Here is a 21,099-nt window from a genome sequence, read left to right on the forward strand (position 1 = left end):
ACATACCTTGACAAATATGATCTATTTTACCAATGTGACCTAGTTTTTGGATTAAGCTCATCACCACAGTGAAAATATGTAAGTTATTCAATGGCACTGCCATATTAAGTGCAGATAATCACTGCCATATGGCTCCCATTATTAAAGTGCATGACCCCAGACGTGTGCTTATTTCATTTGGGAATTACAGCAGATTTCAGTCTCATTATGAACAGCTAACTTCCCTTCCAGTCATGTAGCCTATCTCGTAACTCTCTACAAAAGCATATACAAAGAATATGATTAGATGCATTTCTCCACCACTACAATGCCTATATTCAGTTAAAAATATTGGTCCTTATAGCAGCTTAATCGTTGAAGACTTTTAATTTCGCGGTAGCCTAGAAGCTGATTTATAATTATTAACGACTTTTTTTTTCCAGATTTGATGTAAAACTGAAACGTGCATTCGTTACAGTGATATTAGTGCGAATTACTGGAAAAACGAATGATGCCATATTTTGATCCGTCCGTCCGCATTTTCATATTTGTGCTACCCACCATTGTGTGTCGCTCTGGGGGTGTGTGGACTGGTTGCCTTCGGTCTCGCTGATGCATGTGTGCGAGCGTGAGGCAGAGAGAGTGTGTGTGTGACTATTTGAGAGAGTGTGTGTGTGTGTGTGTGAGAGAGAGAGAGAGACAGACAGACAGACAGAGAGAGAGAGAGGGAGAGAGAGAGAGAGAGAGAGAGGCGCACTCCAGGTTGGCGCAGGCACCGGTCCGGAGAACTGAGCGTTGTGCACGGCGACAGCATGGCTTCCTCTCACGGGAGAAGCGACCTGCGGTTTGCGGACTGGATGGCAAGTTTACCGCAGAGCATGCACACTATCCCGCTCACCAACTTGGCTATTCCCGGTAGGTGTTTTTTCTATGTGACACAAGTGTGTTCAGGTGATGAGGATGTCCACCGCTTTCGTCCGCGTGGATTGCATGGTGCATGATTCTAGCCTTCCAGAAAATAAATAAATTAATGAATATGCTACGACTTTTAACATTTAAAATGTGTTCATACATTTTATGCTTTGTGTGTTTCCACTTTTCATCACCTAAAATATGGCTTTAGTTTCATTGTACTTTGTTAGAACAAAGGGTAAGACCTGTTGCGCAACGTGAGAGCCATATATTTTGAACCGTTCAGCTCCCTCGTGTTATGGTTCACTTAATATTCCAAACGATGGGGGTCTTCAAAGGGAGAAAGCTGCCATGGCCACTCCAAAAATTCCGATTTCAACAGATGGACCATGCTGCTCTGATTTGTGTAACACTTTTGGCGTTTGTATTCGGGTGGTGGCCACAGAGGAGAAAAGAGTGGGAGTGGGATGGTTCCAATCTGTGCACTCATATGATCGTAGCACTTCCCATTGAAAATGAGCTGTTGGATCCTTTTAACCAATCAGTGAGCAAGTCTGCTTAAACTCTATTCAAATTGGAAACGCTGGTTGTAAAGCCCACCACTGATATGACTGATGGAATGGCTTATTAGCAGCCAGCTAATTCCATATCTGCTGCCTAGTGATTATCACACCTCCACACAAAGCGCTTTCATTCTTCATTTTCTTGCATTTCTAAGCCTTTATACTCAAATCTCCTTTTTTTCCCTTAATCATCAGTCCCAATCTCTCTTTCCTCTATCTCTACATCTGTCTTGCTGTTGAACTGTAGAACTGTAGAACTGTACATACTGGGGTTCAGGGTAGTCCTGTGAAATGATGGCATCCAATGCAGATGGATCAGTATCCAATGAGGCGGGGCATGGTACCAGCACTGACCACACCTCCGAAGGATGTCAAAGACAAATGCTATTCATCATAGATTCCATCTGATACTATTGGTCATACATGGGAGACATAAACAGCATGTCATGTAGTACCTCATGTGCATAATTTTGCTGAATCACATGACATGTGTTGTGTTACACCACAGTATATCCATGGCAAGGCAGCATGGGAGCATGCTCTGTCCCATTTAATTAGGTATCATTACATCTTATTGGCCTTGCAGCCTTCAGTTCAGCTGTTCTCAGTCTATCCTCCATTTGGATGCAGTTTCTGTAAACATCCTCCAATTCCGTGCACCTTATTGTGTTTGTGTGTACTCATTTGGCATAATGTTTGTCAAGATAAATTCTATAATCTGCAGGATTTTATGAGAACCTATTTAGCAACAACCATGTGTTCCTTTTGGAGTGTATGTCTGATTTCTTTCTATAGTGTCTTATATTTCAGATCACATTGTCTCATTTTAGACCACAGCATAACAAATCTTTGTTCAGGCAGGAATAGAACTGGGACGGACAAGAAACAAACGAGACAACTGTTTTGTATCCTCCACAAGTTTAATTTTTTCTTGTATTAAAAAAAAAGTTTTAAGTTAGAAGCCTGCTGTCCTCAGCATCAAAGCAACATTGCTTCCAACTCAGCAGCTGATACAGTCTGAATGGTTCAGGACAAAGTATTTTGGCAATTTGGAGTACTATGCCATGTGGGTGGGGGCGGGGTGCGGTGGGAAACATGGCATCTATTTGCCATGTTTCAAGTAATTCATATATGAACTAATGCAGCCAAATGACTTCTGTAGTATAGGAGGATACAGTATATGTCTATACATGCAATGCATTATAGACTGATGGTGATGCCTCTGACTCAAATTTACCTGCCCAATTTGCATGTAAAAATAATTTAAGTAACAGATATGCTGATTTTGCACTTTCACCTCCCACCCCCCTACAGCAGTAGATTGTGTGCTAAATAAATTGGAAGGCAAGTTCACTTTGAAAATAGAACAAAAACTTCTGATCCCTACAGGCTCTGAATATGTCATTGTCTATCGTTGATATGATTGGCTGTAAGTGTGTCCAGTAGCGTACAGAAGCATTTGATCAACATTTGTTGATCCCGCCTCAAATACGAGGAAATTAACGGTTCCTCGCCAGGCCCTACCTCAATCTCACGTGAGATTGAGACGCGGCCTGGTGTTAGCCAGGCTAGTAAAATGTCCAATCGTGCTTGGATTTTTAGTGAGCTAGGCCAGTGGGGAAATATTGGTTGGAAGATCTTAGGTGCCTGGAGGAGAAATTAAAACTGGTGCCAATCCACACAGCCATTTAAAGATAAAAGAATCTTAAAATGAATTCTGTGTTTAGTTGGTACATGGTAGATACAGCCTTGCCGTTGCATTTTGGAAAAGCTGCAGGTGAAATAAAGTCTTACAGTAATTAATACATGTTGGTAATACAGTCTCTGAGTCCCTAAATGAGAGTACATGTTTTAATTTCTCAATGGGGCGAAGTCGGAGAACGTTAATACTTAGGATACAATGTTTGTTGTACAGTTGGAATTTGATGGGCAAAATGTGAGAACCTCTGCTCTTCTCTTCTTTAGTTGAAGGACATTTTAAACCATCTTGCAACCCTCAAGGCAATCAGGGAAGGTTTTTAAACAAGGTTTCAAGGGTGCATACAGTTGGATAATATCAGTTTAACAGTGATAAGAAATGTTATGTTTTCTAAAAACATCCCACATTTCATTAGAATACAATAAGCCCTGTGGTAGATACCTGCAAGGGTAAACAATCAATCCTGTCCTTAACTGATCTGTCTTGCCAGTACGAGGCCATGACCTTGAATATCAACATCATGGTTGAGATGGTCTAAGAGAATACAATGATTTGCTTTGTCAAAAGTATGAAAGATGTCTAACAAAATTAAAATTGCACAATTTTGCAAATCCAAAGACACCAATAATTCATTTGACACTCTCAGCTCTCCTCACTTTTAGGAGCGCTGACTTAGTGCTGTTGTGAAACCTGACAGGAATTCGTTCAGAAGAAGTGGGAGTACTGTGGAGAGCCAGCCTTTTCGCTGCTGAGTGATTTGTTCATTTAGAGTTATTACAGAGTTATACAGTTGTTTTAATTATATTATATTTTGACTCACAGCACTTCAGCAGCCAAGTGATTCCATCAAATATTTGCGGTTCTATTATTTGTCTTGTAAAAATAAAACACAATTAGGAACATTTTCATGATCATAATCCATTTGGTCCTCTGCTGCTCAGAACCACCTTGTTTGTGCTTTTAGACATGACTCAGCTCAATCTGTTGGCCTTACATGACCCTTTAGTCTCACAGCATGCCAACTTATTGAATCTACGCATCAGTTGACCTGTGCCAATACTACACTAGCTAATTGGGGAAAGAGTGAGGGGAGGAGCAGGAGAGGAAAGGAAAGGAAAGGAAGAAGTAGTTGTTGCAGATTAAAGATGGAGATCATTAAAAGGAGGGAGGGAGGGAGGGAGTAGTTACCATTTTCCCTTCCCAAGCTGATCAGTGGGGGGCATGGTGGGCTGTTTTTCTGTAGCTATTGTTAGATCTGCTAGGTGAGTGCTGCAGACCACCTGGCTATGCATTTGTCTGACTGAGGTGGTCAGCAAAGGTGCGCTGCTAGAGATACTGTGAATCTGTTTCCATGTGGTTATGTCACCATGAAACAAGTTTTACTGGAAGAAATTTCTCTCCTATTTATTTAAAGTGAATTTTCAGCATTTTTGCTGTGGGTGTTGACGTATGATTGGGAGTATGTGTAGATTTGTGGACAATTACTGATATAATTGAACAACTTGATGAATACCAAATTTACATGAATTAGCTTTTCACTGGAAAGTAATTAGATAATGTAGGTCTCGTTAAAGGTGCATTTATTGATTTCTGGCTATTAAGGGGCACCAGAGCTCCAATACTTGGTTTGTACATCAAAATTAATGACATTTGATGATTGCGATGGGGCTAGTGTGCATATGTGCTAAAGTAAGATGGAAAAACTGGTATATACATCACATCAGCATTTTAGTATTGTTATTGTGAGCCTAATGTTACAATACACCTTAAAATGTACTGTGCCTAACAACAGCGTCACTGAACCTCAAGCATGGCTGTACACTATTAGTTTAGCCTTGTTTAAAAAATACTTAAAATATATATACTTGATTAACATTTTGACTCTGAGTTGTTTGTTTTCTTTCAAAGCATAAAAACTATTGGTTGAGATTAGTTACTTTTCCTGGGATAAAACAATGCCCTCATAAAACCAAATTGTATGATATGCATGAGTGGGCTCAAGGGAGACATATTTAGCCTCTGCACTGGCTGACTGTAACAGCTCAAGGCTTTATCAGAGGTAAGAAATGAATAGCATACCATGGGCTGGGGGAAAAGGGTGAAAGCAATTGTATTAAGTCAAGATATCTTCGTATGCAATAAAAACAAATCTGTCACAGAAGGGGCATCTTCAGTCTTGCTGGCCCCCTCGGGGCACAGGGAGAAGCAGTGCCCAAACTTTTAGCTATAAATCTGCCCATCAGTCCCTTGACTAGATCACTGTGCTGCCATTTAAGTCCCTGAACAAGGAGGATGAACGGTATCAGATGCTAGGATAAACATTATTAGTGCAGTGAGAAGGGCAGATAATCAGCTAGAAGCCATTGATAAACAGAAGATGTAAGATTCAAAACAATCAAAGGAGAAAATAGTTTGGAGGGAATAAGTTTGAAATTGCTCAGACACCAGTCCACACATTTCATTTTTAGATTTTATTTTTAACTAAGAGCTGAGAATTTGTTTTAAGGCTGTTTTCTTACAAAGAATACTAAACTTCAGGACGATTGCTTGTGCATTGACATTCATAATAACCATGCAACTACTCACCTGGAAACATCTTAATTAATTAAGTTGTTTAAGTAAACCGTTCATCAGAACATCTTAGAAACTGGCAGAAACTGTTAGTTATGGATTCACCACATTCTGCTTTTGCACCATTACCGGTAGTTAATTGAGTTTCCAGCTAGCAGGATGATATTCATCCTGATTATAAAAGTAATCAAAAGCAAATAATTCAGCCTCTTGTGCACTGTCACTCAAAATAATGAACTTTATGAAAGACTGTAGTAAATTGAACAGTAGAGGGTTGCAGATATTATATAGAAAGATCAACACTTGAGGAATTACTACAAAATCATTCAGGAAGATTCATGCATCTCAAAGGCAGGTTAGTGAAGAGGAGAGAGGACAGAGAGTCTGGAGCTTATATTTATCTTTTAGTATCACTTACATCAGGTCATCTCGACCCTGTTCCTTTCCATTCCCTTCTCATTCTCCTCTCCTCTCCTCTCCTCTCCTCTCCTCTACTCTACTCTACTCTACTCTACTCTACTCTACTCTACTCTTCTCTCCTTTGCATCCTAAAATAGATCTTGAAAGAGTCTGTGGTGTGCAGTAGTGATTTGTGATGAAAACGGGCATAAACCACCAGTGGTCCTCTCAGAAAGGCCTGCTTTCATTCTGTCAGAATGACTCAGTTAACACAGGTCAATACTCTAAGGTAACAGTCATCAGCCACCATTGCCGCTGCCATCATCATCATCACCATCACCATAACCATCACCATCATTAACTGAATCACTGCGCTATCATTGTCTCAGCCTTTATCTGTCTCTCTTTTGCCCTCTGGCTCATTCTCTCTCTTTTCACTTTCCTCACATCTTCTTCGCTGCAGTAGGACATCAGCCTTTTCATGTCTGTATCTGACATGTGATTATGTTGCTGATGTGCAGGAAAAAAGAGTTCCTAAAGTTCTGCACTTAGGAAAGTGCTGCGCTGTTTGGCCATTGTGACAGTTTCTTCGACATTACAAATGAAAAAGCTGACATTCTTTTGTATTATTCAGGGATTATATTATTTTCAGTGTTGTGTTCGTCCATTCACATATCTTCACATCTATCAAAACTTATTCCATTAAACAGCCTCGCAGGAGACAATTTGAATGTTTTTTTTAAAAACGAGCAGGTCATTCTAAATGATGGTCTGCCCTTTCAATCAGTGTGATCAGACAGACCAAGAGCATGTTATCTATGTATATATTCACCAATGAATTACACATTGTGTTACTAAGAGCCTATGGTTTTTTTTCACAAAGAAAGTAATATGTAGATTTTTTGGCTGGTTGTCAATGGATTCCATTTAGGAAGCAATGGCAATACTAATGATTTTTTTGTATACATACACTCCATTTTATAGTTATCATCTGAATATGACTATAACAGGTGTACATATAATGACTTACACCACATCGACTGTGGTGCAAATTGTCATCTAACTAAAATATCACAGAATTCATATACCTGTGGTCCATGGATTAGACTGAGTGACTGAAAAATACATACACTCAATTCTATAGTCATCATCTAAATACAGTCATCATTTTTGTCATAAAAGTTCTGACAGTGATACATTGAAGAGAAACAACAAAAAACTGTCAAACGTCATACTGCGTGGATGTGGAGTCTTAGGTCTTGTAGATAATTGCAAGTAAAACAAGTTACTGTAAATTGCTTAATTCAATTTGTATGGATTGGCATGGATTAGCTTGGATTTTTGTTGTCTGCATGCTTGATTTAAAAAAATAAATGTTTCTTCACATTTTCAAATGAGCATATTATTTTTGAGACATGACACAGCAATTGGGTGTAGAAATTACTTTAAAACATAACCAATAATTATCCATGTTTAGACCTCAGGTAGAATAGGTTGTTGGATTCTTGCAGTTCTTGCTTTGTCTGCACAGCTCTCTCTGCAGATTCTTACAGATGCCCTCCAGGGTTGATATTGTGCTTTTTTATTCAGAGAGATTGTTTTTCTCTGCAATGTAGCATATTGCACATACTTGATGTCAGACATATTTAAAGCAATGCTAGTTAGCAAAACACAAACAAGCTTTATTAGTTTGCCTCAGGAATTCAGCTTCATTATAGCCTGTTAAACTACAGACTGCTGTATGATCCTAGGGGACTGTTGAGTTTAGTTTATATATACTGCACTTCTTTCCCTGAGGTATCCTAACAATGAATACTCCAATACTCCAACAATGCCCAGATCTTCACCTATTATGTCTGTTGCAGTACTGAAATCAGCTAGCTGTTAATCAAGCAGTCCATTAACAGGTTGGTTGAACTAAACAACAAGCTTAAAAAAATTAAATTGGCATTTTTCACTTCCTTCTGATATTTTATAGCCATTGATAGAATAACAGAGAATATTGGTAGATTAATTGATAATGAAAAATCCTTCAACTGCAGCCCCAGTCAGTTGTGTTGTTTGTTACACTCCTTTCAGGACTGAAGCGAAATCACTGTCTGCATCAACAGAAGAGGCAGCTGTTGCAACCGTTTAAGGTCACACTCTGTTACGCTGTGACCCCCAGCCTGTAGTGATGCTGTTTGCTGCCCTGCCCCAGGATTCAGCTGTCTACCCTGCTTAGGGTCATTCTCTGGGCCGACTGCAAAAATCTGGCAGAATATGGATAGCTCAAGGTCGATTAAGGCTCTGTGTCTGTGCGTGTTCGGGAGGGAGCGGGGGTGTATGTCTGTCTGTGTGAAGGAGTGAGAGATCATGATGACGCAAAACGAGGATGAGAAATTGATTGCAGTGATGAGAGCAGGAGGAGGATACTAGAATTATTGTCAGCCTATTTTGCATAATGTATAAAATCACACACTCATGCGCTTGCACACACGCGCATGCGCACACACATGTGCACACACACAAATTTACTCTTTTGTCATTCTCAAGCAGTCATGAAAGGACAGGTGACCTTTAGGCCAAATAACAGATTTAACCTTGGATTGGTTTCAAGGAAACTCTCAAGTGACACCCAGGAATGCATCAGTGTATTGACAGATTTTTACTGACACCAGATAGAATCCTTTTGAACTGTCTTCTTCTGTATTTTTTTCTTAATGCAACTCTTAAAATGGTTGTTATTAAATAGATAGATAGATTTCTTGTCCTTTCCAGGATAATTATTTTCACGTTCCGTACAGCCGCGAAAAATTACACAGACACCTTCACAGGTTACAAGAACAATGGTAGTGAATGGAAATGTGCTTGTGATGCTCAAGACATGGAAAAGTACATTAGAAAAGAGACACTTTTCCAGTCACTCCATGGACCACAGGTGTATGAATTCTGTGATGTTTTAGATAGATGATTTGCAGCAGTTTATGTGCTAGCATTTTGATGGCAGGTCAACTTCTTTATATCAAGTATCAAGCATTTAAGCAGCAGTTCCACAACCCTGTCTGAGAAAGGTCAATACAATTCTGCCTGTAAAGCTAGTTGTTCCAGAAAAGGTGAAATAGCTGTAATACAAATGAGAAATATGTTGAGTCAAAGCCAGTGGTCCTTTTTCTTTTTCCTAATTTTTCATCTTTAATTTTCTATCAAAAAATATTATCTGCTTGAAAACCTTCCCATTAATTTGATTATGTAATATCTAGCATATTATTTGCACTTAGAAAAATATTGCTCTGAAATAAAATGAGCAAAACTAGTCAGAAGGAGTCAAAGCTCTATGTGGTTGTGTTTTATTGAGATCCATGAAAGCAGTATCAGTCATAGGAGAGGACAGGTTGGAAATAACTCATGTATATAAAGGATGAAAAAGATACATGTGGAAGTTTGACGGATTATTTACAGTGACAGAGATACTGTCCAGCACTGGGTTTAACCAAGAATTAAAGTCTCTATTTAAAATGAACACCCACAGGGACATATAATATCAAAGTCTATATAAAATAATCAAGTGAAATTGACAATGTCTTAATTGGAAGCATTTACGCATACTCCATGTTGACCAAAATAATAGACATGCTGAATAATGTTCCACTACAACTACATACAATACCTGGGATTGCCATCAGTGAACAAAGAGATTTGATTTGTGTAAGACTATAGTAGCCATACCCAATGCTCTTGCTAACATGAGATATCAAATATTGTAGATGTTTTTCCACACTTGACTGGGTTATATTCTGTGCATTTTACAAGATGCTTGAGTTCTGTGCATGCTCATATTCCTCATAACCTTGACAAAAAAAAATCCTCATCACAAAGTCCTACATAATTGTCATTTGTGGAGTTTGGGTTAACCACACCTCATGCCCTTCCTCAGTAGATTGACTTGCTAATTTGTTAGGTCACAACGTGACCAGTGAGACTTTGCTAAGGACTTTGCTCAACTCAACTCAAATCAAGTCAATTTATTTAAGAATACGGTAGACTATATTGCAAAGGACAGTACAAGCAAACAATAACAGGTGGTGTACAAAAGACAGAAACCACCAACATTGGAGGATTCACCATAAAACTGTAACCTATGGGTGAAAATAACAGAATAATAAGATGTGCATTGTTCTGTGAGACAGCTATTCTGCCCAAGAAATGTGATGCGTGAAAAGTCTGTGTACAGTATGCACAGACAGGCATTTGGATTTTTCCCAGCTCTGACCCACTCTTACATCTGTGTCCCACCACTAATATAAAACATGCAGCAGTCAGGTACCTTCATGTAGACTCATGTTTGTGTCCTCTCCAGGTTCCCATGATTCCTTCAGTTTCTACATTGATGAAGCGTCTCCAGTGGGCCCTGAGCAGCCAGAGACAGTACAGAACTTTGTTTCTGTTTTTGGCACTGTGGCCAAGAAGCTAATGAGAAAGTGGTTAGCTACACAGACGATGAACTTCAAAACTCAACTGGAGGCTGGCGTCCGTTTCTTTGACCTACGCATCTCCACCAAGCCTCGTGACCCCGACAACGAGCTGTTTTTCGCCCACGGGCTCTTCAGTGCCACAGTCAGTGAAGAGTTTTGGTGGTTTTTGATTTGAATCGTGATTGTGATTGTGGTTGCTAAGAAATTTTTGAGCATTTGTGTGTGTGGCAGCATATTTATGTGTGAGTGCAAACTGGGAGCTTAAACAAACATGTATTCATATTTGTGCATGTGTTTTTTGAAGGTCAGAGAAGGCCTTGAGCAGATCAGTAGCTTCCTGTCATCTCATGCCAGAGAGGTGGTGTTTCTGGACTTCAACCACTTCTACGGCGTGCAGAACCTGCACCATGAAAAACTGGTGGCCATGTTGAAGGAGGTGTTTGGAGAGAAACTCTGCCCTGTCGTCTTCGCCCAGGAGGTACTGTAGAATTGAAGGCTGTCTAATTACACTTGAAGGGTAGTTCTCGTATTTTTCAACCTGGATCCTATTTTGGGACTCAGTAACTACTTTTTAGAATCAGTCCAGTATTGAGATTCAGCTTCAGCTTTCAGCTTGGAAATGGGATGCAATGTAAACTTAAGGGGGGAAAGTATGCCAACTAAAACAGGTTCAGAGGGGGCTACAGTTGGGATCATTCCATGGAGTTAGATTAAAACCTGTCCTCAAACATTTATTTCAGATGCTTCTTTCCCTGCTTGATTGAAAAAGCACACATCTTGTGTTTAAAGGCATCCCTAATCATTGTTCATTTTTCCTCTCAACCTTTGGCTTTTAAACAGAGATCCTCTTTCCATGTATGCTCAGATTCCTCACATGCTGCCTTTCTTTCTTCCATTTTCTCACATTCCACTAAACCTCATCTTGACATGATAGTGTATATGAAGAACTGGGGAGAAGGAATACCAATCAGTTATAAAATTCATCAGCCCTTCACTAACTCCCACGACATTGCCACCACTCTAAGATCATAGTGTCCTGTCAGGTTCTGCTGCCTGGGGGGAGTCTGATGTGAGGATGTGAGGGTGAAGTGTAGAGAAAAGGAAAAGGCCTCTGGTGATTTGTAGACTCTGTGAACATCTCCTTGGTGCTGTCACAGTTGCTCTCCTACACAAATTGAATCCAATCCACCACACTTAACCCACAGTTAATGTAAAGGTTAATTTATAGCTAGAAGGTCAAAATCAGAATATCTTATGTATATGGGTCTTTACTGGGCTGACAGTGTATTATTATTTGAATTATTTGAAATGGTATGGATATATTTATTCTACAATCTCACTCAGTCTCACCATAATTATATACTGTAGCATAACTAAAATTTGAAAAGGAGGCTGTAAATCTACATGTATTTTTCTGAAAAAAATGAAAACCGGGAATACATGTAAAACTGCACAAAAGTGATTTCTAGCTGGTAGTTTTCATTCTGTGAAAATGTTTTACTTTACCAAAAATCCAAATTGAAACTATTCTTTATACTCTACATATTATTTAGTCCTGTATTTCTTTTCTTGATATGCAGTACTTTACACCAGTAGAATATAGATAATGGTTGTTGTCTTCAGTAATAGCATACCTGTGTTCTTCTTTGCATCCATTCAAATAAACATAGACCTAGTAATTAAGCTGTCAGGTGAATGTTTGAAATTATCTTTGTCACTTAGCACAATAGGTGCTCTTTATTGTTCAATACTCATCAGCTTTTCTTCTCTTGTCATCTCCCACGATTTCTCCCCTCCTGCCTGAATGCACACCTCCTTCCTTCCCCAGGTGAGTCTGCAGTATCTGTGGGAGAAGGAGTACCAGGTGCTTGTGTTCTATCACCACCCCATGGCCCTGGAGGTGCCCTTCCTGTGGCCAGGCCAGATGATGCCCGCTCCCTGGGCCAACACCACTGACCCAGAGAAGCTGGTTCAGTTTCTCCAGGCCTCTATCACTGACCGCAGGTCAGCCTCTATACTAAAAATATGTTTTATTCATGAGGTTAAATGGAACCAAATTCCTGTTCTTTCTGCTTGAAGTGATCATACACTTGTTTTATGTTTTATAACATTACAAATGACTCATATAGTCCAGCCATGAAGGGTCCTTCTACTTTGATTTTGTTTTGTTGTTATGATGAGTTCAGGAAGTAATGACCAATGATTTCATTTGTTGTAGTTAGTTTAAAATAGCTTACTGCTTCAACTAACACGTGTCAGACTTCTAAAAGGGAGCAATGCACACAATATAACAATATCTGGGCTCTGTGACACTTGAGCCTCTTAAAGAAAAAGAAAATAATTTCTCACACTAAAGGCTCACTTGCTTAAAAATGCATTTAATCCCAGTGGAACAACATTCATACATAGTACATCTAAAGGAAACTGCTGACATAAACCTGACATAAATTTGCATGTGAAAATGTAAGACTTTTTGCTTCTTTTAAGTCACTTAAAGTAATTAATTCTAAACTAAAAAAGTAAGTCAAGTGTATTTATATGGCACCTTTGTGGATCAGTCTTAAAGTGCATGACATAGGTAAATAAAATGCAAAAAAGACCAGTGAAAATACAGCAAAAATAAATAGTCTTCTTCTTGTCTCCTGCAGGAGGAAGGGAACCTTCTTTGTCTCCCAGGTGGTTCTCACACCAAAGGCCAGCACAGTGATGAAGGGCGTGGCTAGTGGACTGAGAGAGACAATCACAGAAAGGTGTGTAAATCTGTGTATGTGTGTGTGAGAGAGAGAAATACAGAGAGAGTGAAATATTTCACACTTGTGTTCAAAATAATATTGAGATTGGTTAAGATGCAGGATCAGCATCAATAGTTGCACTGGATATTATCCAACATATACAGGAGCACTGCAGGATCAAAAATGTTTGCAACACCTCAAGCCACAGAAGTGACAGGATTTACCCACAACTCACAAAAAAAATGTTGTGGTGACACATGCACACACACAGACACAGACACACACACACACACACACACACACACACACACACACACATATACACATAAACATCATCATATTTGAGTCATTGTGGCATTTATAACTAAATCCACAGGCATGTTGGTTTCTACAGGTTTCCCCAGGCATTTGACACTGACCTCATTCAATTTTTTATTTTGAACAGCTGCCAGAAACCTTAGGCAATGCTTCTCATCTTTCTCCTCCCTCTTTCTATATTTCCCCTTCTCTGTATTTTATTCTCTCTCTGTGATTTATCTTCAGCTTTGTCTGTATTTCAGCCCCTTTTTAATGTCACCAGTTTGTTAAAAGCCTCAGCAGCCAAACCCTCTATTTTCCTGGCTTGAATTATTCATTAGATAAATCCACTATTAGCCATCCTCACCAGGCATTTGGTTACTTTGATGTAGGCATCCTTCAAAATTCCATCCGTTTGTTTTGCCGCACAGACTGCCAGTGTAGGACTTGACAAGAACAAGAAAGCAACCGTAAGGATTAGACAACTCATAGAGTTTTTTTCATGCAGAAAGCTGGGCGAGGCATCTGCAGGAGTAGCACCCTCCCCTGGTGCTCGCCTCACATGAACATGTCCAGCAAGTGTTCAGAGTGTCATCCTCGCAGTTGGTGTCTGGCTCGCAGACATCCCATGCTGCGTCATAGAGATCTTTTATCACAGCATGCCCCTCTCTGTACTAAACCAGCCAACCATGAATCATCCCTTCTTTTTTCCCTCCCTACATTTTTTGTCACTTTATTTCCCCCCTTCGCTCCTTCCCCTGATGTAGGTCTCTGTGTGTGTTTTCATGCATTCCCTCAGGGCCTTGCCAGGAATGATGCAGTGGATCAGATCCCAGAGACCCGGGGAAAGCGGCATCAACATTATCACAGCTGACTTTGTGGAGCTCGGAGAATTTATCAGCGCCGTCATCACCCTCAACTATCACCTGGATGAAGAGGACGATGACGCCACCTGAGAGCCCACAGGGGGCATCAGGGAGCACAGTCAACACCACCAAAAGTGGCTGGGTCTGTGCTCTCACTCTTTTCTCTTTGGCATTTATTTCAGGAGAGGAGCTGCTCCTTTCACTTTATTTAGGGCTATAGTGAAATGAGAAATCAAATAGAAATGGTGGTTGAGGGAAGCCAAGTTGGGATTTGGAGAAAAAACATCTGTGTTTGGTTTGAAAACTATGAGAATGAGGTTTTGTTTGTTTCTTATTTTTCAGAAAACTAGTTTTACTTCCAAGTCAGATGTTCTTTAATTCTTGTGCTGTAAAAAAGATCTGCTTTTTCCACACAATGCACTGTTTTTAGGCTAACTACTTCATCAAGGGTAGATTCCCTCAGACCATATCAACTTTCTGCTAAATGTATTGGTACATCATTCTTGGTATTCTAGTGACAGTGACAGTCTTTTTCAGAGGTTGTTTTTAAAAAAAGTCTGTAAATGAAACCACTAAAATGTAGGCTGGTGTAAGTAGCTAGCAGTGTTTTGTCTTGTTTTAAAAATCTGTCCAAGAAAGTTTTTTTTCTAACTATATGCATCCTTGTTCAAATCACTGCAGGTGTTTCTAAAAACCCATCCAACAGCTTGTGTTGAAAAAAATGTCTTATTTCAATATGTTTATTCAACACATATAAACTTGCAGCCTAGACATCGATTAGACACCTGTGCAGATTGGTTATGCATTGATTCAACTCCTCATTCTAAACCATAGCAAGAGAGAGAAAGAGAGAGAGAGTACGCAGCTTGTCTAGCTGAGAAAAATGTGCCAAGCACATGTCTACATTATCTTTGGTGCATCTAAACTAATTTTCCCATTGTCAGTATGTTTAAAACTTTAAGAGAAGAATCTGGCTTGTCGCTGCAAGGTAACTTACAAAAACAATTTGTTTAGGAAAGCTAGAAATGCAATCAGTGACAGTCACTGCTACTAGTCATTTTTAATGGTTAGAATCCAGCGTGACAGGTTTATTGGATTTCATGGTGGGTGCTGAGTCGTGATAGCCAAGTATAAAAATACAGTGTATATGGCTACAAGAGTGTATTCAACGTCTGTGTATCCTCTGTTGAATGCTTGCCCCCTGTGTGCATCTATACTTACTGCTGTAGTGCAGTATACAGTATATGAGTCATCATGAGATTTATCATGGTATTGGGTCTTTCATAACTACAGGTGTTAAAGTTGCTTTACACTAATTGAGAGATCCTTTTTATTTCAAGACAGAAAAGGGGAAAACATCCTAATTTAGTAGTCAGGAAGTATTGATAAAACAGCACTGGGGAAATAATACAGTGAGTCTTTAGCTATGATCTAGCAGTAGCTCCTTGGTGTCTACTTTATTAGATGTTTCATGTTTCTGAATATGTCAAAAGCCCTGGATTCTTGGTATATCACATATTTAATACATTGTCCTTTATTTATGTTTAATGCATTTCATTCTCCACCCTGCAAGATGGAAAGGTACTTTTGGAGTGAAATACAAAAATACAATGGAAATCATTTTATTGCAAGGTTATACGTTTATGCATGAAAAATAAATTGCATACTAGTCAAACATCCACACATTATGATCAGTGTGGCGTTTTCTGCAGAGAATGTATTCTGTAAGGACAATGTTGTGTAGTTTGGTAATGTAAAACCAAAACAGAAAACTCAACTCTTTGAATTTGTGAATGTATGTGTCTTGTGAGTAACTGTGCCATTTCTAAAAGTCTTGTGTGATCGAGTGACTGAGTGTCCGCTGGAAAGTCATGTTTGTATTGTATGCTTCAGTGTGGAAGTGAGGTCAAGTCTTACAGTTCAAACGGTACGTCTTTCAATTCAGTGTGGTTTCATGTTAAAATGTTTTATATCGTGGAAGGTTTGTACATATTGTAATTGCAAATAGTACTCGGCCGATAAATTGTAAAGTATTTAAATTATTGCAAAGGGTCATTTACAGCTATTTCTGAACTTATACTTTAACCAAGCTTTTGTTTTTTTTAATTGTTTTGGTAAAAATTTGGTACTTCAATTTTGTGCATGAACCAAAAGTTCTACATATATCTTGAGTTGTACACCAACGGGGTTCATTGGGTTTGTGCATCCCTCTTGTTATTTTCTTTTTCGAGAGCATGGATGCATCTCAGCTGGAAATGTTTTTACCCTTTAAGACAAAGCTCAAATGAATTTGTTTTTTTTTTAATGTTGTTCTGACACTTCCTCATTCACATTAAGAATGAAACCACACAAATGAGCAAACTTGAAAAAAGACTTGCAAATTGTGTTGTAAGGACATTTGTGTCTTCCCTCATCCAAACTGTTGTCATTGCCTTTATGTTCTGGTGTGAAAAGAGTCCTTTGCTGTTGTAAAACTCAAACATTCGTTCAAATGAAAGTGACTCTGTTCAAAGTGAAAAATGGCCTATCAAATAAAGCTTCTATGCCTACTGAGTGAGTAAGTAGTCTCATTTAGCATCATTTTCTGACCTGTTTCTGACTTGTTGAGTGGTTGTTTGTTTGTCAATGATTTAAAAAAAATCATTACTGAAGCCATTACAATTACATTTTAGTTTAATTCAATCAGAAGTACTCTAAATCTAAAGTAGATTTGCAGTTTTTAAGCTAACATGCCAGTATTTTATTCCCTGTTTGTGCAGAGTAGCATCCTAAAATCATCCAGTTACCAGGGTGACGAGGATGGAGGTGGGTGGGCAACGGCACCCAGGGTGACCTTGCTGTGACTGTGTTTTGTAATTCAGCATCTGCCATTTTACAGCCAGGTGTGCTCATGAATAGGAAACAGATAACTCAGAAGCTGAGTAGCTTATTGTGTGTGTGTGTGTGTGTGTGTGTGTGTGTGTGTGTGTGTGTGTGTGTGTGTGTGTGTGTGTGTGTGCGTGTGTGCGTGTGTGTGTGTGTGCGTGTTTTTAGTGTGCATCATAGCACTCAAGTCTGGAAAACCTCAGTGTCAGTGTTGTTGAGTTATTCTGACCTTCTGTTGTGAGTCATATAATGTAAGTATGTAGCTGTCCCACAGGAAATTGCTCAATAGAATAATTAAGTTATTTTTCTCATAATAGGGTTAATTAACTAAGCACACTTGCAATTATCAGCAACACCATGTTGCACACATGCACATATTCCTCCCTGGAAGGTGCCCAGTACAACAGCTGTGTTATGATGGTAACCACAAGCTGGCTGAAAGGAAAGGTATTAAGTGATTTGATGCACAATACATTATCTGAGGATTGGAGAAAAGCACAACTTATTTTCTCTGTGTTGATTTTATTTTTTCACATGATGTGTTTTTCTTTTTTAATGTTCCTGTCTTATTGTTTTTATTTGGTTCCTGTGGTATATTAATGTGCTGTTTCCCATTAATGGGCTGAAGGTCATGAGCAATGCTTTCTGAGAAATAAAGTGAAAGAAAAGGCATTAATTTATCTCTTCGGAGTTTACTGAAACACTCAGCAGCTGAAAAAAATGAGAAAATGCTAATACATTGTTGCTGTTTGTTTATGCTAGTGTGTATGTTTGTGTCTGTCTTCTTCTGTCACACACACACACTCAAGTAAACACACAGAAAAGGAGGAGGTAGAGGTGTAGGAGGTAGCAATGAATGATGGCATTTAGACAGTTTAAAGAGGGGTGGTGGTGAGATGTGTAGTTTTAGAAAAGTTTAGAGTGTGAGGGGGAGGAAAAGTAATTTCCCTCCTGTGTCTAGTTATGAGGGCACATGACACAGGGTGGCAATTTGTCTGCCAACCGAAGCTGCAACAGAGCAATGCACAATATACAGTGAGAGTCATAGACAGCAAGATAGAAAAGTTTGCCATAAAAAAACTAGCATTTTTTATGGCAAAAATAAGCCAAATTGAGATATTCATTAAATCAGCAAAGATGAAGTCATTATCAGGAACAGGGAGACACTATGGTATTTGTAAAGATTATTTTCATCACTCAGACATTAAAACAGCAAATGGTCAAAGGGAGGCAGTAGGCAACACTCACAGCAGGAGGAAAGACAGACAGAGTTAATGTTACAGTGGATGTGTCATTTTGTCTGAAGGGGACGTTGGTCAGATCTAACCACTGGTGGTTTATGAGCTTTTTCATCACAGATAATCACCCACTTTGCAAGTCTAAACTTGTTGATTTAGCTGCAAAATTTGCATCATTTTTATCGTCATCAAGGTCAAAACAAACATGCCCTGAATTACTCCAAAGTGCATTATACCATTTTGCTTAAGAATAATTAGCTTAGGCCTATACTGTGTGTCAGTGGCTTACAACCCTTCTGTCACAGGTCACTGTCCATTAGAAAAATCTCCAAAATGTCAGCTTTTCATAAAAACAGCCAAGTTTAAAGTTTTGTCACAATATATTTCAGTTAATTAAGTGTTGTTGTTATCTAGAGTAAAGTTAGAGGACATAAACATAGCAGATAAACCCCAGCATCTCAAGTCCCAAGGTGGGACATTAGTCTATATTTAGTTCAAACAAACAAAGCTGTGTGTTTTATACATTTTTGCAGTAGGAGAAAGGACTTCCAAAGACAATGGTGACCACACATAAACAAACATGTTGAAAAGAGGAGTATTGTTTATTCTGGAAAAGAGAGCAGGCGCAAAAGCTTTATATTCATTGACTACGTCTGTGTCTGTCTGAGCCTCACATACTGTCACTCTCTGGCAGACCAAACTTCCAGGGCAGATGGCGGTCAAAGATGGCCCTCGTAACATCATGAGGCCAACAGAAGCGGCACTAATGGAGGGCACGGTCTGGTGGCCTATTGTCTGAGCCAACTGTTATTCAAGCCTGAGGTGCCGGGACTTGGTTTGCTGCTGTACAGTAGTCATTTAGAATTGGGCGGTAATTGTAGAAATATAGGAAATCACTATATACTCATTATCTGAGTCTATTAATAGCAAATCGATTGCCTTCATAGAATGACCTGAATTGACACCATGCTAAAATAAAAAGTTTTCTTCCATTTTTATAACATTTTCAAAGAGTAATTTTCCTCAAAAATTTTACAAATGGCTAAATGAATAATTTATTTTGACATCATTTTTATATGACTGATGATCCATGAAATGAAATGCATGCACTATACAGTAATAAAGTATACCACTATGTGTTGTCAGATGGAAGACTCACTTTCCTCCCTTGCTCATCAGAGATGACAGTCAAGTAGAAAATGCAACACAATATCTCCATTGCTCTACAATTGCTGCACCTGGAAAATGGCTCTCAAATAAGATGCTTACCCAACGGGAGGTTTATTTTTTAGTGACTAAGTGGCTGAGATTGTGGGCACAAAGTGTTTGTTTGAGCTTGTGTTCCCTAATATGCTGTATTTTATGCCAATGCTATCGGTTCAGAACCAGAAAATAAATTCTCATTTCCCAAACGTCATTGCCGCTGTCATAAAAGTGACCATTGCTGTCTCTTGCAACTTATTTTAATCTGAGCTATACATTATGTTGACATAATAAATCTGTAAGTAGAACAAAACTGTCTCTTGTTTATTTCTGGCTGGAATCAATGCTCACTGACACAGCCTAATCTTGTCCTATACAGCTGCTAAAACATTTCATCTGAACACTTAAACTCAGTGTTATTCCTTCTTGAGATGCCAGTATGTGATTGATATGCACAGCATTGCCCTGTGGCTGGCTGTGACAATAGATATATGTCCATAATTAGATGGAGATGTGGAGTCTGTATACAAATATGGAAACACTTGTAAAAAGAAAAGAATCTCAAGTTTGGCTGCACGAGATGGAGAAACAGAATCTCTTTCTGTGTGTGTGTGTGTGTGTGTGTGTGTGTGTGTGTGTGTGTTTGAACATCTATCTATACTAAACTGATTTCAGGCTTTTTGTCAATGGCCGTTTTCCTCACAACCTCTATCACATATCTATCTATTCCACACTGTATCCTTGAAGTTGCTCAGCTTTGATTCACATTTTAGCCATTTGGAGGGAATGGTTCTCAAATCTCTATTGCCCTCCAGTGTTTGCTGGATTAAATTGCATCTCAGTGCTCATACAGTTTTCATTTGTGTCTCTGTCAAAGATACTGTATCCCCTAGAGCAAAATCTCTCTCTGAACAGCACTCAAGTTCATCAAAGCAACCCTTACCTTTCTTGCATTTCACACAGCACTTTGAAAAAACTTGAACAGCAACAACTCCCTCTCTCTCCTATGTCCTATTTGGACCGAATGATATGATTGGTCAGAGTTTTCACAGATGCCTGGTGGATCTCTCTAACATTTTAGAGTGCCATTACCTTATTAATAGCATTTAACCTAAACAAAAAAAGTGTAAAAATGTAACAAAGGTAAGGGTAGCTTTAAAGGTTAAAAGTCATAGGTCATGGAGATTAAAGCTAGCCATGGTTAAAGGGCCAGAGGCTATTTTTCCTGACTGACCAATTGCTAAAAGCTAGCCATAAATGAAGGGCCAGAGGCTGTTTCCTGACTGACCAAATCAGAAGGTGGGGTTTTTAGAGATAGGAT

General features: G+C 39.0%; 1 protein-coding gene across 1 annotated transcript; it reads left to right on the forward strand.

Moving 5' to 3' along the window:
* Positions 1 to 791: 791 nt before the first annotated feature.
* Positions 792 to 14,562, forward strand: plcxd3 (phosphatidylinositol-specific phospholipase C, X domain containing 3). The gene is made up of 6 exons (XM_053325852.1): positions 792 to 894; positions 10,463 to 10,719; positions 10,882 to 11,055; positions 12,406 to 12,581; positions 13,226 to 13,327; positions 14,406 to 14,562. The coding sequence occupies exons 1-6, from the start codon at positions 792 to 794 to the stop codon at positions 14,560 to 14,562; spliced, it is 969 nt and encodes a 322-aa protein (XP_053181827.1).
* Positions 14,563 to 21,099: the final 6,537 nt, after the last annotated feature.

Source organism: Scomber japonicus, chromosome 9 (assembly GCF_027409825.1).
Source record: "Scomber japonicus isolate fScoJap1 chromosome 9, fScoJap1.pri, whole genome shotgun sequence".
Taxonomy (NCBI): Eukaryota; Metazoa; Chordata; class Actinopteri; order Scombriformes; family Scombridae; genus Scomber; species Scomber japonicus.